At 37.7% G+C, this 27,512-nt stretch overlaps 2 protein-coding genes across 6 annotated transcripts; one reads left to right on the plus strand and one right to left on the minus strand.

Moving 5' to 3' along the window:
- Window positions 1-53: 53 nt before the first annotated feature.
- LOC127416924 (P2Y purinoceptor 3-like) lies at window positions 54-22,658 on the minus strand. Of its 5 annotated transcripts, none has more exons than XM_051656528.1 (3): window positions 22,520-22,656; window positions 6,557-7,063; window positions 54-3,414 (listed from the first exon to the last, which is right to left on the minus strand). In XM_051656528.1, exon 3 carries the CDS (start codon window positions 3,389-3,391, stop codon window positions 2,414-2,416), a length of 978 nt encoding a protein of 325 aa, XP_051512488.1. In that variant the 5' UTR covers window positions 3,392-3,414; window positions 6,557-7,063; window positions 22,520-22,656; the 3' UTR covers window positions 54-2,413. The 5 variants fall into 5 exon arrangements, with proteins under 5 accessions (XP_051512488.1, XP_051512487.1, XP_051512486.1 ...); XM_051656527.1 differs by having other exon boundaries at window positions 6,557-7,044; window positions 22,520-22,652; XM_051656526.1 differs by having other exon boundaries at window positions 6,557-7,133; window positions 22,520-22,641.
- On the plus strand, window positions 19,146-24,549 carry LOC127416933 (uncharacterized transmembrane protein DDB_G0289901-like). Its single transcript, XM_051656540.1, has 2 exons — window positions 19,146-20,930; window positions 24,451-24,549. Exon 1 carries the CDS (start codon window positions 19,880-19,882, stop codon window positions 20,624-20,626), a length of 747 nt encoding a protein of 248 aa, XP_051512500.1. The 5' UTR covers window positions 19,146-19,879; the 3' UTR covers window positions 20,627-20,930; window positions 24,451-24,549.
- Window positions 24,550-27,512: the final 2,963 nt, after the last annotated feature.

The raw sequence follows: 27,512 nt of genomic DNA on the forward strand, positions 1-27,512 counted from the left end.
TACACAGATGGTGCTATTGTTTGCGTTCAAATCATTTCCAGTCAGCCATACAATTTTCTATTGCAGAAACAAATACTGTTAAAGCTGATGTGTATTATTTTCGATGTTAAAATTCTCAATGCATGGTCATATATGAGTAAGCAATTTGGAGGTTGATTTCACCTATAAGTGCAACACATCTACTGACAGTCTAAGATACAATTCACTTTCGTACAGGTTTGGAACAACATGAGGGTGAATGAATGCTGAAAATATTTTAAAAATAAAATATATATTCTTTTTGGGTAAACTACACCTTTAAACTGTCACAAATGCTTTTTGTGCAGTGTTGGAGAAGCTGCTTTGAAACTGTAGCAAAGTCCCTTTAAAGATGCGTTGGGCGCAAGTGAATCATTTAGTTCATTTACTTGAACCGTCTGAAAGAACCGACTCACTAAAATGAATTACAGTTATTGGAAAAACTACACTATTGTGAAAGTAGCTGAACTACTTTAAAGTTCCTGAAAAATGTAGGGTGAATTCCAAAAGGCATTTTTGCGCCCCTGAAGGGCACTGCGAGAAGGGGACGTCTCTCGAACACTGAAAAATGTACTAGTTAGATTTACTTAATTTTATTTTGCAAGTTTGTGCACACAGTTTTTCTAAGTAGCCTAAATTTCAATGGTATAAAATTAAGTACTTACATAACTCCTTGACATAATATTGATTAAAGTCAGTGAGTAAATTTAACTAAATATTTCAGTCAATACAGTAATCTTAACTTGCAAATCTGATAAACATGGTACTTAAAACTTACAGTTAATGACCATTTTATGAGAACATTTCACATATTGATCTTTCTTTATAAACACTTAACACTTATAAATACAGAAGCCTTCCACAGGGAAGCTAGAAAACCTTCCACATAGAAACAAGATACAGAGCTGCGCAGACCTCAACATTTAGTGCACAAAATATGATGACGGTACCAAGCAACAAATAATGTTTTGATCATGAATCTAATTTTTTTTCATGAATCTGAAGTTACCAAACGTGATAAAAAAAATTAAAAAAATCTGTGAAACCAGGCAAGCTCACTAATCATTCAAGCCTGCTGCAAAAAATTAAGTAAAATTTACTTATTTTATTTACCTGTGAAGTTTACTCAAATTAGCAAATAAATTTGACAAGATTTTCTACTTTAGGATTGTTACATTATGACTCATTGTAAACATAACAAATAATCATAAATAATATTTACTTAAGCAAGAGAATTAATTTTTAACGAAGACTGTTAGCGAAAGGTACATTCATTCAGTACTGCCATGCTCGCTTCAGAGTACCCATATCCAGGGCTCTGCCCTTCAGAGTGAGTAGGGTATAGGGATGACCACATTCAATTAGAATTCGCCCCAAATTAGGTTAGCAGTGTTGCTACATTTAGTTAGGCTAACTACTCCCCAAAATTGCTTATGTGTAATGAAAACATTGAATCATTTAATAAAACCACAATCTGTTTTAAGTTGTACATCCTTCAACAATTATGTCCAACCTTCATAGTACAGGTAGAAGGCTACTACCTGCTTCATAGTTTTATGTCACTTTGTACACAGAGCACCAATGGAATATTGTAGAATAACATATAACATATGATTTGTTATATGTGTTGTTACAATACTAACATTTCAGTGGTCAGTACCATTACAAGTAAACTTTCACAATTTTCGATACCGGTTTCAATACCAAAGCAAAAATGAACATGCTATTAAACACACTACTTTATTTAAAGTTGCACTCAGTAACTTTTGTCTTTGTGTCATCTTGGACTTACACTGACACCTAGTGGCTTGAATGCAGCATCATTTAAAATCAATAGTTTTCAGTTTCAGATGCCATTGTAGAAATGTAGTATTCACAGTCAACCATGATTAATTTAATCAATGAGTGAAAGTGTCAAATAACAGGACGGTTACTGAGATTAAGCGAGTAGTATTCGGCTGGTCATGTGATTCTAATATGGCAGTCCCCATGTGCGGACCCTCTCCATGTAGAATAAAACAGCTTTTATAAAGTTACTGATATGACTTGAGTCTTAATTTTAATGTGAGTGGTCATGATTTCCTACATATATTGCACAATTACAATCCATGTCTTTGGGAGTTTTTTAATGAGGAAAAAATTATTGAGTGCATCTTTAAAAGAAAAAAAAAGGACTAAGATGTGAATTTGTCCTTTAACGAACACAGCTGCTTGGTGCATAAATGTGCATGTGCAAAGCAGCCATCTATCAGTCAGAAAGTGCAAAGGGCAGAACATGGTACTAACTGGTATTTAGTATGGACTTGGTGCTAAAGTACTGGTACTTTTGACATCCCTTCCACCCACTAAGTGTTTTTCATATCATTTTAGATCCACCCACAAATGTTTGGTTCAATCACACTTTGGAACTCTTGTCTTTAATGGAGGTGATCTTGAGCAGCAAACCCTTCGTACTGCGTCTGTATCGGGGTTGGGTGAAGTAGAACAGAATGGGATCTAGCACACTGTTCATACTGGCAAAGGGTCTCGTGCTTTTGTAGACCACCGACAAGAGGTTCCTCAGTTCACAAGGAGCTGTAGGGAGAGTCCTGACCAATAGGTAGAGCGTCTTTGTCACATGGAATGGCAAAAAGCTGATGGCGAACACCAGCATTACGATTATAATCATCTTAAAGGCTCTATTCTTCTTCTCCGCGGCAGAGTCTCCTCTGGCTTCGCCAGTCTGGCAAAGAACCCTTGCCATTTTACAGTACAGCACCATGATCACCAGGAATGGCAGAATGAAACCCATGCAGGTCAAGGCGATGCCGTAGGGGAAGTACTCAGGTGCACGATTGGGAATGCTGAGGTCGTAGCACACCGTACGGTTGCGTTGGAATCCGGTTGAGGCGAACTCAAACGTTGGGGCGCAGAGCACCACAACAGCCACCCATACGCCAGCGCAGATCATCCACGTCAGCCTGCGTCCACCTCGTTTGGGCCACGGTGTGAGCGGATGGCAGATCCCAAGGTAGCGTTGGAAGCTGATGCAGGTGAGGAAAAAGATGCTTCCGTGTAGGTTGCTGTAGAACTGAAAGCGAACCATGCGGCAGGTGAAGTCGCCAAACGGCCAGTAGTCCCAGCTGGCGTAGTTATATATGAGAAGAGGAAGTGAGCAGACATAGAGGAAGTCAGCCACAGCAAGGTTGAGCATGTAGATCTGGCTGCGCGTCAATGTGTGACGGGAGCTCCAGATTCTCAAGATGATGATGAAGTTGAGAGGCAGCCCGATAATGAAGACCAAGCTGTAGATAGACGGGAGGAGGTAACGTTTGAAGTCCTCCTTGTAGGTGCAGGAAGGCAGAATGGAGGTGGAAATGTTAAGAGATGTCATCTTAACAGAGACTGCCTCACATTCTGAAAAACAGAAGATAAAACCAATAATGTATGAATATAGGAGTGTAAACAGATATATGGATAACGTTTTAGCATTATTATTTCATTGCCATTACAGTTAAGAGTGAAGATTTTTGGAAACCCTTGATTTTGCATTTCTTCCCAATTATTTTGAGTTCCCTCGCAATAGCTTTATCCATCCCTTATGAAAACCATGGTTCTACTACAGTAACCACAGTTCAACTATGGTATTTGTAGTAAAACCACACCAACCACAAAATTGACCATGGTTTTACTACAATAATCACATTTTTACCATACTATTTGTAGTAAAACCATAGAAAAACCAAAACTATGGTAATAAAAAATTATAATAATTCCAAAAAACATAAACTGTGTTACTACAAATTAACCACTGTGTTACTATATGGTTTTTAAAACTATGGTTCCTACAAAAAAAAAAAAAAAAAACAGCAACATGGTTACTTCAGTCATGTTTACTGCAGCTTTACTATAGTGAAACTATAGTTAATTACATTAATACATTTTTTGTTGTTGTTTTTTTTTTTTTTTTGGTAGGAACCATAGTTTTAAAAACAATGTAACACAATGGTTAATTTTAAAGACCGTATTTGAACCATAATTTAACCATGGTGTTACTACAGTAAAACTTTTCTTAGTTTTTTTGTTTTGAGTTATTATGATTTGGTTTCTTGTATTAATATTATTGTTTTAGAACAAATGTTTAAAATATGATTACTGCAGTAAAAACCATAGTAAATTGTGTGGTTATGGTTTACATACTGTATACTGCAGAAATAGTAAGAATACAGTCCAAAAATATCCAATAAAGTGGCCAAGATAAAGGAAGTAAAAAATTAAATTCTGTTTGTACTTGTCATCAACTGTTGTGCAGTTGTGCAGCTGCAGTTATGACAATATGGGACAGGAAAGCATCACCTGACCAGCGGTGGAGTGCGTGTTTGTGTGTGAGGACACTGTCATGTCAGGAGGAGTTAGGGGTCTTAGTCGCAAGGACAAACAGAACGTGGGACACTTAACAGACATATGTGAGAACCGATGATAGGTCGTGGTCGAGATCATTTAGAAACTTGCTTACAATTCAAAACCCTTAAAAATGAATTCAATAAATGCATACCAGCTATGGGCTTTTTTGTCAGATGCAGAAACAGTAACAATGACATGCACAGATTGTGTCAATGTTTAATAAATGTTTCCTTTAAACAAGAAGTAGCCTACTGTGGCCACACAGGGTATCTGATTGAGCACTGATTCAACATGAGGAGGCATTTCCTTGTTTACATGTTCTGTTCTTGGCCATCATTTTGTAGCTATAATGTACTGAAATGGTCCTGTTAATGGTAAAATGAAGGCTAGTAACATGCTTATTCACAGAAAAAGCTCAAATGAGACATTATTTACACTGACCAGGTATCTTAACATCGTGTGATCTCACTTCCACATGTGTGAACATTGTATTTTGGCTTTGCAATTACGCAACGCATACATTAAATAAATTTAAGCCAACTGAATAAAGTTTGCAACACTCTACACTGTCATTTAGGGGTTAAACGTTTGGTGCACAGAGTCACGTGACACAACAGCATGAAGTCGATTTCCATGAAGCAATTCTACGGGCACAGCATGAACAAAAGTGCCTCTGGTAAGTTTTTTCATTGAAACCTGTTTGATTGTAAAGCACAACATCTCAAGTTTTGTTTGATATGCCGCCTTAAAATATCCATTCATTTTTTGTGCATCAGAACGCTGACAAACATGATGTCCACATTTTTTCCCTCAAAAGTAAAAAAAAAACATATTAGTTGTTTTAAATAACTTTCAACATTAACACATCTGTGGGTCATTTCACTTCATTTTAATATAATTTTGGTTATATTTTATTTTATTATCACTGTTCAATATGGTTCAACTCATTAACATTAGTAAATGCATTCCTGTATATTTACAGTTCATTTTCACGTTGAGAATCAGTGGATTTATCCGAAAACTGGAAAATGTTGCTTTCAGAGGCTTTATAAGGAGTTAGGATGAAAATAAGGTGCATTTTCAAACTTTTCTGAGACCAGTGCAGACAGACAGCACACTGGAGGTTAATTAATTCACTAAATAGGGAGCAAGGGAGCATCCTTTAGCTCTCTATGCAGCGAAGTGCATTCACAACTAAAATCCGACCAAAAGTTCAGTTTTAGTCTGAAGATGATGTTTGGACCACTCAACATGTTTGGCATACATGAGACAATTATAATCGATACATTGATTCAGAATTTTATAATGCTAAATTTGATTGGTTGGCAGTGATTGGCTGATGCTGCCCATTACTTTGAATAAGAATTATTTATTCAGATATTTTAATTATATTTAATAATTATTTTATAGAAAATCAGTTATAATGTCTATAACATCTCAAAAACAAGAATAACCAACACTCCTGGAAACATAATAAACAATCTGACTTACAACTCCAGAAATTTTTATTGATTTTGTTTTCCAGAAAAATTAAATATACAGTATGTTTTGTAAATGGCAAACGTAGTTCACAATGGAAACTGGGTTAAATAAAACTGAGCTTTCATAGCACTTTCAATAGATATCAGAGCCAAACTGATCATGTGACAGAAGCTTGCTCAAGACACAGGAAAAGAATGAATTGAAATTCCTCTTTTTCTCTTTTCAGTTCTCCATCTGAGTCAGTTCATATTAAAATGAAGTGCTCTATTCTTACTATCAAAGAAAGCAAAGCATTCACTAGAACAGCAATTAAAGGATGCCATCAAAGACTCTAGTCTAGTGTGACATAGCAGTCCTTGACTGCTGTTTCCTTATCTTTAATGCCAAAATGTCCAATTTTTCAAAATGAGACACCTGTCCATGCCTATTACACAAATGTTGAGTACAAAAGCCATTCATAGATGCTTCAGTAAATGTAATGGGATCTGTATTCCAAACAGACTTTCATTTTAATATGCTTTTCAAAGTTCTCTCAACAGACCATAATCTAAATCATGAAGATTGTGTGTAACGGGTAAGGGAGGAGGCGGGAACCGGCAGAACAGTCAATGTAAACTTTAATGACATAAACTCAACTTAAAACAACATAAAACACATAGACGCACACACATACACAAAGCGGCCGCGTGTGTCTCTCTCTCTCCCGAACTGCCGTCTCCGGCTGCCCTTTATCTCTCTCTCCCGCTGATTAGTTGACTCAGCGCTTGGCCGTACACCCTCACGGCCCGGCCACACCCTCCTCCTCGTCACACTCCTCCCCCGCCCGATTCAGGCTGGGGCGGCATCCGGACTGGCCTACTCCCCCCCCCCCCCCACCCCATCTTTGGAGGGGAGACTCTGCCCTTCCGGCCATTCCGCCAGCAGATGGTCCACCCCGCCTCCTGGGAACCTGGGGAGAGACGAGAGGAGGGAGAGGGGAGAAAGAAAGGGCGAGAGGAGAGACACAGAGAGAGAGAGAATTACTTGCTCGCCGGTCCCCCGGACATGCTGTCGCCTGGTCCTCAGCCACTCCTCCTCCCCGGGCGGACAGCAGCGAGTCCTCGGATTCCTGGCAGACAGAATGGCCCCTCCCCTGGCAGACGGCAGCAAGTCCTCTGACCCCTGGCGGACGGAACGGCTCCTCCATCATTTGCAAGATGATATTGTGTAGTTCATTACACTTATCGCAGCAGTTCAAAGGTGAAATATTCCTAGCAAGTAAAATTTTCTCTCAAACAGATGGTGTTTTGAAGGTTAATGCTTTATGTAGTTTTAAATCGACAAAACCTTCCTCCCTACCCTAAACCTGAAACCTTAACCTAACTGCAAAAGCAAATGTGAGATGAAAAAATTAAATTGCTGAAGCAACCCTGTCATTTTATGGTTCTTCTTTGACATTTTTGACTCACATATCAACTCACACATGCTTCAGGACTTGTACCCGGTACTTTGCATCGCAAGTGCAACGCTCTATCAGTTGAGCTACTGCACAATTTAATCATGTTTGAACAAGTAATGTAATGCAAAGGTTAAAACATATAAACTTAAAAGTCATGCACTACAGTAAAAGTGTTTAGATGTCGCAAGATAGCATTGTGTGAGGAATAGGGTGAAAAGTGTTTGTGCAAAAGTGAATAAAAGTCATTGTTATTGGGCCTTGAGTATTTATTTAATCAGGATTCATACCATGAGCCATGCAAAAATAATTTAGCAAAAAAAATGTTGTATAGTAACGTGATTCTATGAGATCAGGTTGAAATCAAAACTTTACACACTGTAGGAAAAATCGGGACTGAGATGACACATGAGGAAGTTACAATAAGTTTTTGAGTCAAAAGTCCAATTGCACAAATGCTTGTTTTCTCTAGCAGTGGCCCTGTGGTGGTTTCACACCAACATAATGTAGCCAAGTGGAGAAATTTAATGTAATTTAGCTCTAGTCATAAATTGGATGTGGCCCTTTTAAAAACCAGAGTTTTGCGACACCGGAATTTTGCCACACCTGCTTTCCAGCACTCTCTCGTGTTAGAAATGTGAGAACATACGTTGGGCAAGAGAGCTCCCGGTTTTGTTCATCGGTTGAGAATTATTTGGGTAAATATACAATTTTACACAAAATGCTCAAACATTGCATTAAATATGTGTTCAGAATAGTTGAATGTTACAATTTAGTGCTTGTTATGGATCATTTTTGAAGGATGCATATGGATTGCATGTGTGGAGTTTGACCACATTTTCTGCACATGTAAGAACTGGGTATGTAAATTTAGTATTAATCATATCTTATTTAATGATTTATAGCCCAGAGTGTTTTCCAGTTTAGTGAATAAGTGTAATACGTGTTATATGTGAAAATATGTGTAATGAGAATTTTATTGTTTAAACTGTTATGCTTAAAGCCTGGTTAGAAATGCATAAAATGCTTTGAGTGATTTAAGCAAGTACTTAAATGCATAAAATGCTATGAATGATATAAGTAAGTATTAAGTATGTGTTGAGGCATGTGGGTAGGCTAATGCCCTGTTTGTGTTTTCATTTAACATTAGCCTGAACCATATTTCAGTTTCTGTATTTTCTTTATTTACTCAATGAAAAGCACCATCTCCTATCAGACATGTTTGCATCAGCTCCAGCATGTTTACCTTCCCCTGAGGCATGACCGGAAGTGTATTGCATCAGTAACGTGGGTAACCAGAGTTCGGATACCGTGTTGAAACCAGCAAGTAATTGCTATCACATATTGAGTGATGAGAGCAATTTAGAGAATGCATTTTCCCTCTAACAGAAAATTTTTACTCCACTAATGGTTAGGTTTAGATTTGGGGTTTGGCTTGGGGGTACAGTTTATAAAATATGCATTCATCTTCACTGTATAACAGTCTGTACAATTGAAAACAACTCACCTTTGACATTAAACATGAAAAATGGAGCTCAAACGTGCCCATGCGCCCAACAACAGGTTCTGCTTTGGCTACTGGGGGCAGTGATTCGAATTTCAGTAAGCACAGAGTGATTTAAGCTAAAGAAAAGTCAACCTACTGTTTCTGATTTTATTGTGAGATCAAGAAAAACAACACTTTAACAGCCTGTAATAAGAATTTTAATGACAGGTTCCCATTGTGACAACTTTCCACATAATTTGTTAAAAACATGTGAAAACATGCCAAGCATTGTTTTTGTAACCAAGGCTTTAAGGTATGTGCCTATTCTGAAACTGAATTTTGTTCAGCCATGGAGATACAGATTACAACATGCTGTTGTTCACCATTACACTACTGGATAAATACATTTGAAATAGAGGCAGAATTAAAGGTTTTCTTTGTCTGTATTTGTCCACATGGTGTAATCTTTGCTACCAATAAGACATAACAAAGCAGTAATTTCCAGTTATGCAAACAATACATGCTATTGCAGGTAATGCAATCAGTTAAAGTGGCTTTATTGCTTAATACCTTGTCTTTAGCGGCTTATCTAAACTATGATTAGTGAAAGCATGCCCGTAGTGGTCACCTCAAGACTTTCCCTAAATTGTTATTTCTTCTCTTTAATCACTGTGTCTGAAGTTATTATCAGAGCGTTGCACAACAGAAATTAGACATTTTATTTCACTAGAGTGTCTCCAGGTCTGAGCCCATGTGTGTTGTGTCTAAGCAACACTAACACTTGTAGGTATTTAGCAAATGCTTTTTATCCAGACAATTTGCCTTGAGCAACTCTTGGTAAGAGCCTTAATCATCAGTCTACCCCACTCCAGTTCTGACCAACAGAACAGATCCTTATCTGGCTTGATATTCTACATCACCGAGACAGCTGGAATGGAGACAACATTCTGGATTTGTCCAGACAGGTACAACCAGCCTCAGGTACAGTTGAGTCAGTACACTGAGTTTTGGAAAATTGGAATATCTTTAACGCATTCACATAATGTTTGAACAATGTAGTTATGTTAATTAAAGGCGATGTGTGTATTTTGTTCCGAAGTCAGAATACTTTCTGTGTAAACACTCTGTGGTGCTTGGTAATAGACCAAGAATGACTGAAGTGTCTGAGAAAGTGGCACTCTTCTACCCTACCCAAGATTCATATGAGCTTTTGTTAGAGGTCACAGCCAAGAATAAAATTGTTGACTGTCACGTTTATAGTAGATTCACCCTGCGTTCCAAACAGGATCAGTCAGCCTCAGAAGGGCACTCCGAAGGGAGAATGATCGTGGCCCAATGTTGAAGGGTCGTTCCAAACCGAAATGCTCATAAATAGCTGCTCCAAAGGGCCCTTCAAAATGAATGTTTCCGTACGGTTCAACTGATGGACACTTCACTGCCAAGCAGATTGGAACCGGACCATACGTCACAAATCTACAGGTTTGCCAAGTGTGCACTGTAAATTATATTTGTTGTTTTGACAGTATTATTACTGTATTTCCAACTGTTTACAGTATGTTGCTGTCAATTTTGTTGTTTTTACAGTAATAACAAACTGTCTAGTTTGGTTCAGCTACGAAATCAGACATCAGACGACTATAAAGGACTTCAGAATGCTGAGAGGATTACTGGTTGCCCCCTGCCCTTCCTTCAAGAACTATACACTTCCAGAGTGAGGAAAAAGGCTGGAAAAATCACTCTGGACCCCACTCACCCTGCCCTTTACCTTTTTGAACTGTTGCCTTCTGGCCGACGCTTCAGAACTCTGAGCACCAGAACCGTCAGGCACAGGAACAGTTTTTTCCCTCAGGCTATCCATCTCATGAACAGTTAAACTGCCCCATTGAGCAATAACTATGTGCAATACACAGTTTAGTCTTTCTTATATTTATCCAACACATCCTACCTCTTCTGCCATTTCATTCCTCTGAAAGAAAAAAAACCAAAAAACATTTGCACTGTACATAACAGATAACAGATTTGTATTAGATTGCACTACGTGTGTGTAAGTATGTATGTGTGTGTCTGTGTGTGTATGTATGTATGTGTATAATTATTTTGATTTTTTATTATTATCTATGTCTTGCTGCTGTTTTTGTATTGTTTTTGTATTGTTGTACACTGGAAGCTCCTGTCACCAAGACAAATTCCTTTCAGTGATCTATTATCAAAAAGACGAAACCCTGGAGATGTCACTTTGCATTGGACTTATACAATCACATAAAAAGTAGAACTGTATGTGAATGCACCTGGCAACCTGAACGTTGAGCCTGAACTCGACTCCTCGTCACTTCAGCCTTGCGAGGAGCAGAAGCAAAGCAATCTCTTTTCGACTGAACCAGGTGAGCACAAAACAATTTTTAGCAGTTTAGAATAATTTTTTCAAACATTCATCATTTGACAATAAAGATCTGCATGTCATTTTTGACAAGTAGCTTTGTAACGATAAAGGTTACTTTCTCAAAAAGATACCACCATTAGTTATAATGCCCATTGTGTTTGGTATTCAAATAAGCACTTACAAGTTTTGAAGTCCTAGAAGTAACCAAATTACCTTGTCTGTGAAAAATCTTTGTTTTTACACCGGTTGAACGTGTACAACTCGTTTGACACCCGTTTCTTTTATTTTGATTTGCTGCAGAGTTATACCGGCCACTTTATTTGACCTTCCATCTAAAATAAAGTTATGTTATGTACAAATATAACATGTGTTAATGTTTTGCTCTGAATTTTATTCAATATGTCTGTAAATGGGGGCCTGGGTAGCTCAGCAAGTAAAGACGCTGACTACCAACTCTGGAGTCGTGAGTTCGAATCCAGGGCATGCTGAGTGACTCTAGCCAGGTTTCCTAAGCAACCAAATTGGCCTGGTTGCTAGGGAGGGTACGGTCACATGATCTGGCACCAACAATCATGCCACGGTTCAAATCAGATAAAAAACATTTCCCCATTCTGATGGTTGATGTGAACATTAACTGAAGCTCCTGACCCATATTTGCATGATTTTATGCACTTCACTGCTACCACACAATTGGCTGATTAGATAATCACATGGATGATTGTTGGTGCCAGATGGGCTGGTTTGAGTATTTCTGTAACTGCTGATGTCCTGGGATTTTCACACACAACAGTCTCTAGAATTTACTCCGAATGGTGCCAAAAACAAAAAACATCCAGTGAGCGGCAGTTCTGTGGACGGAAATGTCTTGTTGATGAGAGAGGTCAACAGACAATGGTCAGACTGGTTCGAACTGACAAAGTCTACGTAACTCAGATAACCGCTCTGTACAATTGTGGTGAGAAGAATAGCAGTTAGCACTGTTTTGGTGGCACTAGGGGGACCTACACAATATTAGGCAGGTGGTTTTAATGTTGTGGCTGATATGTATATACAGGCACGTGCACACATAGATATCAAAGGGGGCTTGAGCATCTGCCCTTTTTGTTCCTTGAGAGAAAGTGCCCTTTTTTCTAGGGTGCTTTTTTCTTTTTTCTTTTTCTTTTTTTTTTTAATAAATGAATATATATATATATATATATATATATATATATATATATATATATATATATATATATATATATTCCTGTTTGCGCACAGCTTCCCTGTCAAACAAATATATTTATTGAATAGAAAATCAAAATATCAGTTTGGGAGATGAGACTTTGTCAAGTTCCGATGCCCTCCCTCCCTCTCTCTCTCTCTCTTTCTTTCTCTCTCTCTCTCTCTCTCTCTCTCTCTCTCTCTCTCTCTCTCTCTCTCTCCCTCCCTCCGCGCAGCAGTGCACCACACATCGGCACATCAGACACACAGACAGGCAGACAGGCAAGCAGCAGCCCCTCCCAGCTCCTATCACAGTTGTGTTTTTCTGTGCTTGTGTGGAGGTGAGTGGTGATGAACAAAAGACTAAGCAACCAGTGCCTCGACTTTACAGCTAATTAGCCAAAAGCCAAAAGGCAAATATAGTTAACTTGTGTCTTGCTAACATGCATGACTCATGAGCTACTAGCTAATGTAATAAGTTAGCTAAAGTTTAGCTTAGGCAACATATCATGGCCATACAGGCTAATGTACTGTGCTTAATGGAGACACTACAGGTGAATACAGTAAAATTTGTGTCTAATAACGTCATCACAATCGCCACATTGATATGCAAATTAGGCGTTAACTAATTAAAATGCGATACTTTGCATACATTTGACAAGGCACTGCAGGTGAATAAGATAAACAAAATAGCTAAAGCATATCACCACAGAACTTCCCAGTTAATGACTTACATCAAGAGTCTTTTCCCCTGAAATGTTATGTTTAAATATGCAGATTAGCTTGTTTTGGTTAATTTAGAAGAAATCTACAGATGCAAACAGACGGAGGGTAATAGGCTTAAAACAAACACCATCTAAATGTGTATTTTGGAAGTTTTCTTTCCATTAGAGTAAAAGAAGACATGGAAGCAAAATAGACCAAAATCTCAAAATTGACCACTACATGAAAAAAGTGTCCTGCCTTAAACAGTAACTTCATAATTTTGATCGTAGGCTCCTCATCTAATAACTATCCATTCTATTAGTTTGTTGTATGCTGATAGAGGGAGCAAGGAGAGACAACAAGGGAATGGAAGGAATGGAAGTAACAGATTTTATTTAAAGTTCAAGACCTTTTTTTTTTTTGTAATAATTTCAGTTAAGTTGCTGTATTTTTGTATTTTGTCAATCATTTTTTGCAGTGTTTTTTCATTGTTTTTTTCCTGTAAAATTAACAAAATAGCAGCAACAGCCTTTTTCAGTTGAGTGTGAAGATTTTTGTTGATTTTGAAGTGTTATGTATTCAAATAACACCAAAAGAATTAAAACGATTTATTGCCCTGTGCAAAATAAACTAATTATTAGTGAAACTATGTCCCTCTCATTGGTGCATTCATTTATTCTAAATATATACTTGAAATTAGTAGCATAGAAAACATGCACATTGTGGCATTGATTCCTTTGCTGTTGCCTGCTCTAGTGAATAAATCTAGTGAATACTAAAGAAGACCATGGTCTCTGTGTGAACTGATTATTTTGTAGAAATCTGTTGAGTATGGAACAATTGCGTGAGTGTGAGGGAATTAAAATAAATTGGTAAGGAAGTCAGAGTTGTTTTAATATATTTAACGTTTTGTTTAAAAAAATTTTTTTAAATTAATTATTATGAGAAGTGCCCTTTTTTCCACTTGAGCCCCTGCCCCCCAAAATGTCTGTGCACGTCCCTGGGTATATATATATATATATATATATATATATATATATATATATATATATATATATATATATATATATATATATATATAGGTGCATCTCAATAAATTAGAATGTCATGGAAAAGTTCATTTATTTCAGTAATTCAACTCAAATTGTGAAACTCGTGTATTAAATAAATTCAGTGCACACAGACTGAAGTAGTTTAAGTCTTTGGTTCTTTTAATTGTGATGATTGTGGCTCACATTTAACAAAAACCCACCAATTCACTATTCTCAAAAAATTAGAATACATCATAAGACCAATAAAAAAAACATTTTTAGTGAATTGTTGGCCTTCTGGAAAGTATGTTCATTTACTGTATATGTACTCAATACTTGGTAGGGGCTCCTTTTGCTTTAATTACTGCCTCAATTCAGCGTGGCATGGAGGTGATCAGTTTGTGGCACTGCTGAGGTGGTATGGAAGCCCAGGTTTCTTTGACAGTGGCCTTCAGCTCATCTGCATTTTTTGGTCTCTTGTTTCTCATTTTCCTCTTGACAATACCCCATAGATTCTCTATGGGGTTCAGGTCTGGTGAGTTTGCTGGCCAGTCAAGCACACCAACACCATGGTCATTTAACCAACTTTTGGTGCTTTTGGCAGTGTGGGCAGGTGCCAAATCCTGCTGGAAAATGAAATCAGCATCTTTAAAAAGCTGGTCAGCAGAAGGAAGCATGAAGTGCTCCAAAATTACTTGGTAAACGGGTGCAGTGACTTTGGTTTTCAAAAAACACAATGGACCAACACCAGCAGATGACATTGCACCCCAAATCATCACAGACTGTGGAAACTTAACACTGGACTTCAAGCAACTTGGGCTATGAGCTTCTCCACCCTTCCTCCAGACTCTAGGACCTTGGTTTCCAAATGAAATACAAAACTTGCTCTCATCTGAAAAGAGAACTTTGGACCACTGGGCAACAGTCCAGTTCTTCTTCTCCTTTGCCCAGGTAAGACTCCTCTGACGTTGTCTGTGGTTCAGGAGTGGCTTAACAAGAGGAATACGACAATTGTAGCCAAATTCCTTGACACGTCTGTGTGGTGGCTCTTGATGCCTTGACCCCAGCCTCAGTCCATTCCTTGTGAAGTTCACCCAAATTCTTGAATCGATTTTGCTTGACAATCCTCATAAGGCTGCGGTTCTCTCGGTTGGTTGTGCATCTTTTTCTTCCACACTTTTTCCTTCCACTCAACTTTCTGTTAACATGCTTGGATACAGCACTCTGTGAACAGCCAGCTTCTTTGGCAATGAATGTTTGTGGCTTACCCTCCTTGTGAAGGGTGTCATTGATTGTCTTCTGGACAACTGTCAGATCAGCAGTCTTTCCCATGATTGTGTAGTCTAGTGAACCAAACTGAGAGACCATTTTGAAGGCTCAGGAAAACCAGCCTCAGTCCATTCCTTGTGAAGTTCACCCAAATTCTTGAATCGATTTTGCTTGACAATCCTCATAAGGCTGCGGTTCTCTCGGTTGGTTGTGCATCTTTTTCTTCCACACTTTTTCCTTCCACTCAACTTTCTGTTAACATGCTTGGATACAGCACTCTGTGAACAGCCAGCTTCTTTGGCAATGAATGTTTGTGGCTTACCCTCCTTGTGAAGGGTGTCATTGATTGTCTTCTGGACAACTGTCAGATCAGCAGTCTTTCCCATGATTGTGTAGCCTAGTGAACCAAACTGAGAGACCATTTTGAAGGCTCAGGAAAACTTTGCAGGTGTTTCGAGTTGATTAGCTGATTGGCATGTCACCATATTCTAATTTTTTGAGATAGTGAATTGGTGGGTTTTTGTTAAATGTGAGCCAAAATCATCACAATTAAAAGAACCAAAGACTTAAACTACTTCAGTCTGTGTGCACTGAATTTATTTAATACACGAGTTTCACAATTTGAGTTGAATTACTAAAATAAATGAACTTTTCCACGACATTCTAATTTATTGAGATGCACCTGTATATATATATATATAGGTGTAAAAAAATATATCCTATCGTATACAATGCTCACAATACAATACCACATGTATCGTACAATACACAAACACATTATAGTGTAATTAAAACCAATCAGCGCAATATTGAGCTGTGAAACAGTCTCCTCCCGCGAGAGGCGGCGCTGAACGCTCACAGGACAACAGAGCAACACACAGAAGATCGATGGCAAATTCCAAGTAGATTGTACTGTAGCGGTACAGCTTGTTGAATTTGCCAAACAATGTCTTGGTGCTACAGTACATCAAACATGTCGTTTTATTTACGCTGACATCACCACGTGAATCGGTAGATTTGTGAGGCAGAAACAGCAGCAGTAAATTTAACAGCCGCCTCTCTCTGCCGCCACTCAGCGTGACAAGCACAACAAGACGCTCACTTATGAGTCATAACTATCAAAAACAGCTTTATTCAAAAAACCAACTACGTAAAAAACCCGCGATTAAATGAGATATATAATTATTTGCTTTTGACTTCAAAATATAAAAAGCTTTGAGAACAACACTTGCGCACGTTATAAGCCGGTAATAACACCGGTAAAGTTTACATGCAAAGTGAAAAGGGAAAGAGGTAAAAAAAAAAAAAAAAAAAAAAAAAAAAAAAAATGACGTGTGCCGATCGATTTTTTGCTTAAGGCGCTAAATAATATTGGATTATGTACATACATCGTAAAACCAGTGCTCAGGTTCCTCTCTCGTTTTTTGTTTTTTCCACCACTAAATAACATTGAAAGGAGTTTTTTCTTGCTACAATTTCTTCAGCTTGTTCACTGGGGGCTTTCAAACAACAAGACATGATTTTCTAAAAAGCTGCTTTGAAACCGTGTATTGTGAAACATGCTATACAAATATAAATGATGAGTGTAGACAGAAACTTATTTTCTTAAGAAAAACATGAAAATTTTGAATTCATGTGTGTTTTTCTCAATAATCAAACAAAATAAATGCAGTGCTGTTAAGTTACTTAGAGCTCTGCTTTTTTTTTTGCCAATGTCAGACACTTGTGTGGCATTTATGATTTAAAAGACATTTATGTCGAATACTTGAATAAGTTTGAGCGAAACATTTGTGGGTGCTCGTATCGTATCGTGAAATTTGTGTTTCGTTACATGCCTATATGTGTGTGTGTATATATATATACACACACACACACACACACACACACACACACACACACACTGGCAGCCAAAAGTTTGGAATAATGTACAGATTTTGCTCTTATGGAAAGAAATTGGTACTTTTATTCACCAAAGTGGCATTCAACTGAACACAATGTATAGTCAGGACATTAATAACGTGAAAATTTCTATTACAATTTGAATTTTTTTTTTCAGAACTTCTTAAATACTTCAAAGAGTTCTCATCAAAAAATCCTCCACGTGCAGCAACGACAGCTTTGCAGATTCTTGACATTCTAGCTGTCAGTTTGTCCAGATACTCAGGTGACATTTCACCCCACACTTCCTGTAGCACTTGCCATAGATGTGGCTGTCTTTACACTCTAACTGATCCCACAAAAGCTCAGTTGTTAGAGCCAGTTATCCTTTGTCTTTGAAGACTGTAGTGTACACATTTGTATGAAATTTTCAGTTTTTTTGGCAATTTCAGGCATTGTATAGCCTTCATTCCTCAAAACAGTGATTGACTGATAAGTTTCTAGACTGAGAAAGCTGTTTCTTTTTTTGCCATTTTTGACCTAATATTGACCTTAAGACATGCCAGTCTATTGCATACTGTGGCAACTCAAAAACAAACACAAAGACAATGTTAAGCTTCATTTAACAAACCAAATAGCTTTCAACTGTGTTTGATATAATGGCAAGTGATTTTCTAGTACCAAATTAGCAATTTAGCATGATTTCTTAAGGATAAGGTGTTGGAGTGAGAATACTAAGTAAATACATTTTCACTAGTGGTCTCAGGCCTTCTGACTCCACTGTGTTACACATCTGCATGTGTGGTCATGCCTCCTGAGAAGCAACCTGAACCCGTAGGAGTCTTTATATAGCCACAGTGCATGCCTATCATCACGAGGCCTTACACAAATCTCAAACAGACTGCTGACTGATAGCCATCTAAGAAATGGATCATTAGCATGGATGTTTTGCCTCCTAGAACACCCTTTCCTCACCTGACTGTTCCCTAGGAAATTCTTGCAGTTAGCCTTCTGTTTATATGCACACTTTCTATTTAAAGGAAATGTGTGTCATTTCTGTGCCACAAGAGGCGGCAAACGGAATTGCAGTTTTTGTCGGAAATAATGACTGATTTCAAACAAGTTTCTCAAACACTGCCCCCCTCTGTTGTTGGTCAAAAAACAGATAGTCCTGCCCCAAACTCACACCATAGGTTGATTACGTATATGTTGCTATGTCAGGCTGGTCAGACTGCAAAAAAACAGAGCAATTTTTTGAAAGAGCCTTTTTTTTCAGGGGAATCGACCAATTAATGGCTTAATTACAGTATAGTTCTCTCTGCATATTAAGCTGGGATATGAATGAATGAAAACTGATTTCTTGTCATCTGTAGTCACCATGGTGACCATCAAAAGTTGGCCAAAAGAAATCTCCAAGGAGTCACACCAAATGCAGCAAGACGTCTTCGTGAAAGGAACAGGAAACTTGTGACACTGAACGTTTTCCAAACAGATTCCGAAATTATACGATTCTTGAAGCTCTTTTAAATACAAAATTATCTTTGCTGCAATTGGCACCACTAGGTATCGCTATGAACTTAAGAAGGTCAAAAAACAGCACAAGGATGTTGAAAAAAAGTTAAGCCATGGAAGATTCTGGTCTGGTTGAACAACCTCTTGGAATGTCTCCTTGGTTTCAATGCCAACAGTTCTACCCAAATCATTATTTTATTTCTTCTAATAAGACATATCTGTCTTTCAGAGCTGTCCTTGCAGACAAAAGAAAGCCATTCACTGAAGAATCACTAACTTCCAGGAATTCGTACAGCAAACATTGACTTACAGTGGAATACTGCCCTTTAGCACAGGTCATAAATTCAATCAGAAATGTAGGGCAGAATAAAACTTCACACAATGATTTACAACACTGCATTTTGCACCATTACACTATTAGACCAATTTAATGTGTTGAATTTACAATAGCAGCTGTCATTGAATGGTTTGGTTGTCTGCACAGCAGCAGGTTGTGTGGATCTTAAGAGACATTCATTCAATCAACCAACCAATCAGTCAGTCAGTCAACCAAACCAACCATTGGATTTTACTGTAAACAACTGTCAAAAGCACATCAGTTACACATAATAATAGCTTTATTGCCATACAGATTTGATATACAATGATGGGTGTGTCGAGGAAGGTGAGGAATGAGGATCTAAATGCAGCTTTAATAAAACAAAGATAAACAAATAACTCAGAATAAAAGAAAACAAAAACACAGGGAACCATGCACAGAGCATCAAACAAAAAATGCGAAGACTGACAAAGAAAACAGGGAAAACAAGGGCTTAAATACACAGGGGCAAACAAGGGAACAAGGAACACTTGGGGAAACAATCAGGGGAAAACCAATCATAAAATGAAACTACAAAGGACTACAAAACTAACAGGAAACAGGAACGGGGAAGGCACAAGGGGTGAAGCCAAGGAAGGCAGAGCCGTGGGAGGCTCGAGACAAAGAGTTCTGGATGACTAGGAAACGACCTCTGTGGTCGTGAACACTGGCAGAGACTCAGGAACGACCTCTGTGGTCGTAAACACTGGCTGAGACTCGGAGACAGACCGTGATCGTGAGCATGGGCAGAGACTCAGGAACGACCTCTGTGGTTGTGAGCATGGGCAGAGACTCGGAGACGGCCTCTGTGGTCGTGAGCATGGACAGAGACTCGGGTATGGCCTCTGTGGTCGTGAGCATGGGCAGAGACTCTGGAACGACCTCTGTGGTCGTGAACACTGGCAGAGACTCGGGAATGACCTCTGTGGTCGTGAACACTGGCAGAGACTCGGGAACGACCTCTGTGGTCGTGAACACTGGCAGAGACTCGGGAACGACCTCTGTGGTCGTGAACACTGGCAGAGACTCGGGAACGAACTCCGTGGTCGTGGGCATGGGCGGAGACTGGGGAACGACCTCCGTGGTCGTGTACATGGGAAGAGACTTGGGAACGACCTCTGTGGTCGTGAACATGGGCAGAGACTGGGAAACGACCTCCGTGGTCGTGTATATGGGCGGAGACTCGGGAACGACCTCTGTGGTCGTGGGCATGGGCGGAGACTCGGGAACGGCCTCTGTGGTCGTGGGCATGGGCGGAGACTCGGGAACGGCCTCTGTGGTCGTGGGCATAGACTCGGGAATGACCTTCGTGATTGTGAACATGGGCAGAGACTGGGAAATGACCTCTGTGTTCATGTACACGGGAAGAGACTTGGGAATAGAAGCCTTTCTTCTCCTCCTCCGGATGGCCAAAGTTGGCAACGCTTGCTCTGAGACGGACGAGGGTGGCAACGCAGAATCAAAACTAAAGATGTCTGATCACAAATGAATCGCTCATTTGAGTTGGTTCTTTACAATGAATTGGTCACACATGATAGGAAAGCGGTCTGAATCGGATAGCAATTTAATCTGAATGACTCAGAAAGCTTGCTGAATCATTTTGCGCACGCTCTCACTTGGCAACAAACTCATGGAATATTTTATAACATGGCAAATAAAGATAACGCTGGTTTCAGTGGCTCTACAATCAATCAATGGATACCAAACCTGCAAATACAACCTGGCGTTTGCCAGTGATGAAGAAAGTCTTTATTAAGTTCAATACATGTGCAACTTGTGAACGACTTCTGCAGGTAAAGATATTTTCCAACCAAAAGTGTATCAAAACACTTATTAGCCTACACGAAAACACTTAAAAAAGTACTATGACATTACCATGTTTTTTGGACATAAACCATTACCTGGGAGCACAATGTTAATACAATGGTATATGAATGTGGCAATATAGCGAAGTACCATGGTATATTTTTTTTAATTACCTTGAAGCACCATGTAAATACAATAGTATATGAATATGGTAATCATATATCAAATTACCATGGTAGTAACATGGTATACTTTGAAGTACTTTGAAGCACCATGCAACTACAGAATAGTGCATAAATAGTTGTATATTAAATTACCATGGTATTACCATCTGATACCATTAGAAATCACATTGTTATTACCCACATTTTTTTGCTCTCTCTCTCTCTCTCTCTCTCTCTCTCACACACACACAAACACACACACACACACACACACAAGGAATTTGGCATCTTAATTTGATAAGCAAAATAGCTTCCAGAACATCCAGAAATACAACAGCTAGACACAGGATAAGATGAACAGTATACTGTATGTACGCACTTTTTATACAGAAATGTGCAAATGCAATTACATTTAAATGGGTATGGGTTTGTAGAGATAGTAGTATAAATATAAAAAATAAAATGTAAAAATAGGGATTTTTCATATTGAACAGGTGTGTTTGTAGAGGTAGTAGTATAAATATGAAAAATCAAATGTAAAAATAGTGATTTTACATGTTGAACACATGGGTTTGTATAGGTAGCATGTCTAAATAAGAATTTACATGTTTGTTTGTTTTATGTGCACATACGTATTGCACCTACTGTATTGTATACTGTATTGCACTAAACTGTAATATACTGTACCATGGCTTTGATAAACGTCATGTGAATACGTCTTTTACGTGCTTTGTCTATGACAGTATGCTCTGTGCATCTGCGGTTGAAAAAAATTAAGAAGCTTAAATGTAACATGCTACTTTTGGCATGTAGCTTGCAGTGTAACTTGCTACTTTTTCTGAAGTGTAGCTTTTAGCTTAACTAATTTTTCTGTTGAGTAGTTGGTAGAATTTTAGCAAGACTTTGTTGTTCAAGAAATTATTCAGATATATATTCAAATATAGCCTGAAAACAACTTAATGAATAAATAAAATTCATGCTCAGTGTCTCACACCTCATTATTCTATTTTAAATTAAATAAAATATTTTTTTTTATCCCTTTTTATATTCAATGTTTTAACATAAAAATTTTTTTTTAAAACAATTTAAAACCGGTTTTGAATAGATGACAGGTTTTTGTGTAATTCTTATCTGTAAACTTTTCCTTGTATGTTTTTCTGTTTTTGTATCAGATTTCTACTTTTACATTTTTGTAACACTAGGACAGAGAACAGAATACATATGTATAAGAACAAATCTAGCATAGCTGATAGTGTCAATTTGACTCTGTAATATTTGCTTGTACATTACCATGCATACTCAGACTGCAAATAAAAAGCTGATGCATCCAATCCAACGTTCATGCAACTGTTTTTGAATATAGTTAACAATAAAGTCTGATTTCAAAATGTTACATTTCTTCCCAAACTTACCTCTACATTAACTCTTGGATTAGTTTCCCGTCGGATCCACAGCAAATAACTTAAAATAAAAGTGAAAACTCTTCAGCAAAATGAAGAAAAGAGAAGTTGCGTCTTATTCTACACGCATGATTCATAAAGCGACTGAGACTCTCTTCTTATGTTTAGAACGCCGCGTCATTGACACCCTGCGCGAACAACCCCGCCCCTGAGACTCAGCTCATGAATAGTAATTACGCAATGCTGCGTTCTGTCCAGTGGGCTTATATGATTGACGGAAAGGAAGAAGTTGATAAGTGGGCGATGTATTCGTGAGAGCCGAAATAGTTTTCTGTGTTAATTTGACATTATGCTACAAATGCTGTTGATCCATTAACTACTATTGAACCCGGAACATTCCTTCGCTCTTGTGCGCATATACTATCTTAAAGTCTATTTGTAAAATGTCAAAAAAGAAAGATAATAATAATAATAATAATAATAATAATAATAATAATAATAATAATGTGTGTGTATATATATATATATATATATATATATATATATATATATATATATATATATATATATATATATATAAGTTAAACCATAATAATATAATATAATATAATATCACAAAACATTTTGCTTGAATGGGGTTTGCTATCAGGCACTTCATGAGGGGCTTCAATCATTGATCTAACTGGTAAACTGTCATCTGTCAGTCTACAAATGATTCTTTTGTACATGGTTTTGCCCTACAGGCCAACTGTCTTCTGTTTACACCATAAAATTTAACGTTTCACTCCTACACAGCTGAATATGCAGTAGACACTTCCAGCCGTTACAAGTGTGCAGTCTGATTTTAAGGGATCTGTTCAAACATGGAATATTTCTGCTCATTTGTAATCCTGAGAAACAAGTTACAGCAGTTCTTCAGGCATGAGAGAACTTGGTGAAATCTAATATCCTTTAACAGTAAATACTCTGAGACATCCATAAACAAAACCAACGCAATGTTGCATTGCACATACAATAAGGATTTCATGCTGCAACAAAGGTCTTAATAGATTATGTAGGAAAAAGCCTTATGTATGAAAAGTATGTTTTCAGATATGTATCTGGAGATTAGAATTTAAGACATCTTCAATTTAGTTTGTGATATTTTGGCCATAGAAATATAAACATGGTGAATCAAAACAGCTGACTATATAAAGTAATAAAAAAACATTGACATAAATTGAGTGGTTTGCTTGAAATTCTCAAAATTTGGCAACATCATAACACTGCAAGATGATCTTGTGTTTTGGAAAAATGTTTTCCCAGAATTTCCTGTGAATGTAAGCACATATTTCAGTAGAAGGGTTTTATTTACTGTCATATCTATTTTTAGGAAATGGGTTCAGTGTTCCTTTGAATAACTGGAACTAGTTCTGAATGCATCAAGCAACATTAGATGGTATCAAGTGAACTTATTCAACAACAGGATTAAGCAAACCGTTTAGAATGTTCATCTACTGTACATGGTTGCAGTAGTCGGTTGAAAGGCTATAGACTGCTTCTTCGCCAATAGTCTCATGACAATTCGTAATAATTTGCACAACATGGTGAAACTGTACAATAACGAATGGCATCATACTTTTATTCACATACACACTATAACCAATCAACAAACACAATTTCAAATTGATACAATACATGCATAATGTTTTTCTAACCTCCTATCAAACACTTTTAATGAAGAAAAGGTCTGTGACCATGTTTTTTTTACTCTTGTTTTCTTTCTTCTGTGGTAGGCTACACAACAGTGATTTTCCTCTTAAAACCATGGTTAGGTTTAGGGTTTGTGTATTGTATTACACTTTATGGTTGTGGTTAGGGGTTTGGGTTATGGCTTAAACTTACAAAAAATCGTCAGCATGCTCCTTTCAAACCTGCTGTTTCTCTTTTTGCCATGTGTGAAGAGAAGGAGTGCGTGGCCGGGCCAAGAGGATGCACGCCCGGTGCTGAGATGCCCAATCAGCAGGAGAGAGATAAAAGGAGGATCCGGGGACACCAAAGAGAGAGAGTGAGACACGCAGCTGCTCTGTGTGTGTGTGTGTGTTTATGTTGCTATGTTTTCAGTTTGATGTTCTGTTAATTAAAAGTCTTGTGATTGTTAATCCGGTTCCTGCTTCCTCCTTTCCCTACCGAACAAGAGGCTTGTCTGGTCACATTTAGGCATTTTAAAATATACAGCTTCATGTATCCCATCAGTAAATATGATATATATATTTTTTACATGTTTATTGTTTGATGCATAATTCATTCTATTTACAAGTATTTACATTAATATGTAGAAAAATTGGTACTGTCTCTTTAAGAAAACCGGCTGTTCTGTAATGAGTGCATATTAACCACAAAGGACTTTAATGGCTTCTTTACCTCATCCATATTATTTGTTATTAGAATTAAATGTTTATGTTTTGTTTTTGATCAACAACTGACTGTAAAGAAATGAATGAAAAAAGACATTATTCTATTACTAATGGGTTGCATGGATCTTGTCTTTGGACACACATTACACAGAACGAATCAAATCAAACTTTAACCATCAACAGGCAGTGAAAGGATGCTGAACTTCTTTGCCATTACACAACTCAATCATAGATGAGTGAAATCTGAACATTTACCAGCCAGTGGCTAATCACAGACATTTTTAGTCACATAGCGTGAAATTTGGTCCAATTTTGTATTGAAATATACTTGCATTGTAGAGAGCTGCCCTTTTAGTAAAAGGTTGATCTTGGGATTTAAGAACTGATATCGAGATCATTCAAATAAAGATTGCGATGCATCAGAAAATCGATAATATTTTTCCAAGTCCTAGTAGACTATACATTTTAAAATTTAAAACATATTATTATTTTGATTTTACTTTGATTTATTATTGAAACAGAAGACTGTGGCATCATATCCTTCACTGCACGGTCCAAAGATGTGGTGTAATTGATATAAGCTTTATTTCTCAACAGACACTTGCATCTAAATGCATCTGAAGTAGGTTACCCTGTCTACCTGTTAATTGCTTTCCCTATCAGTCCCATTACTATCTGATGTCCTGCACAGGGCTTAAAGTCATTATTATCTGTCAATTACACAAAACCCAGTATGAATGTCTGTTTCTGCACACATGAACTAATGCAAATTAATGGAGTAAATTGAATTGAGGGTCCATGCAGCTGTGAGCACTGGGGTGATTAGGGCAGGAAATGGACACATGGACACAATTTCCCACACAAATGGCCATTACTTTCTTTCTAAATTTACTCAGAAATGATGTCTAATTTGTTTTTTGTTTTTGGACAGATTTAATATGGAATGGAATTTCACTGGAAAACAACAACTACCGCTGTTGTGGCCCTGCATACAGAAATGGAGACTTTTGTCTGTCAGGAACTTGCTCTTCCCTTTAAAAGCAAGGTTTGATTTAGACTACCAATGAAACATTTCTTAGATTCTTGGGGAATCTAAGAAAACACTGGTCTACATGTGCTGGTGTACATACAGTACATGCTGTTTCAAACCAAGGAAGGAAAAATTAACTCGCCGAGGTTTGCTGCAATAGACATTATGGACCCTTTTCACATTTTCGGGTTTGGAACACAGTTGTATGGGTAAAGTATAGCAAACTATAGCAGGGCAAACTTCTATAGCGGTGAATGGATGACCACAGCAAATATTACTTTTGCGTTCACACTTGCTCCAACAGCAAAAGAAAAAGAATGGATTACAATGGTCAGATGAGAGAAAAAAGCCAAATTTACTGTCACTTCCTCAGCAGCTGTATTTGAAGCCCCATTGCAGCATTGGTATTTTATTGTTATTATTATTAATGCGAAAATAATATAACACAAAGTGTAATTTTATAAATTTGCACACACACACATACAAAAAAAAAAAAAAATTTTGCTAGATTTACGCTGCCAAAGTTAGTAAAAGGGTCCATATAAGTCTTTATAACCCAGCTCTCTAGAATACTTGATTCTGATTAGTCAATCGCAGCATTCTATAGTCAAATATTTTTGTATAATGAACACGAAACTGTATAATTTAATTTAATATAATTTCCTAGGAGTATTACTTTCATGTAGTCTCTTGTATTACTCCACGGTCTCTTTCTTCACATAATAGAATACTTTCAACTCAAACCAATATTTCATGTCCATTTATTTATTTATGTGGTAATTAGCCATGTAATAAGCGGGATAATGTACAGCCAGCACTTAATAACCAATGATGACCTGACTGTATGCTTGCAACAAACAAGCAAAGTGATTAAAGTTGTAAAGTGTCACAATTACTGTATTTACAGTGCATCCGGAAAGTATTCACAGCGCTTCACTTTTTCCACATTTTGTTATGTTACAGCCTTATTCCAAAATGGATTAAATTCATTATTTTCCTCAAAATTCTACAAACAATACCCCATAATGACAACGTGAAAGAAGTTTGTTTGAAATCTTTGCAAATTTATTAAAAATAAGAAACGAAAAAAATCACATGTACATAAGTATTCACAGCCTTTGCCATGACACTCAAAATTGAGCTCAGGTGCATCCTGTTTCCACTGATCATCCTTGAGATGTTTCTACAACTTGATTGGAGTCCACCTGTGGTAAATTCAGTTGATTGGACATGATTTGGAAAGGCACACACCTGTCTATATAAGGTCCCTCAGTTAACAGTGCATGTCAGAGCACAAACCAAGCCATGAAGTCCAAGGAATTGTCTGTAGACCTCCGAGACAGGACTGTATCGAGGCACAGATCTGGGGAAGGGTACAAAAAAATGTATGCAGCATTGAAGGACCCAATGAGCACAGTGGCCTCCATCATCCGTAAATGGAAGAAGTTTAGAACCACCAGGACTCTTCCTAGAGCTGGCCGCCTGGCCAAACTGAGCAATCGGGGGAGAAGGACCTTAGTCATGGAGGTGACCAAGAACCCGATGGTCACTCTGACAGAGCTCCAGCATTTCTCTGTGG

This window comes from Myxocyprinus asiaticus, chromosome 26 (assembly GCF_019703515.2).
Source record: "Myxocyprinus asiaticus isolate MX2 ecotype Aquarium Trade chromosome 26, UBuf_Myxa_2, whole genome shotgun sequence".
NCBI classification, from domain to species: domain Eukaryota; kingdom Metazoa; phylum Chordata; class Actinopteri; order Cypriniformes; family Catostomidae; genus Myxocyprinus; species Myxocyprinus asiaticus.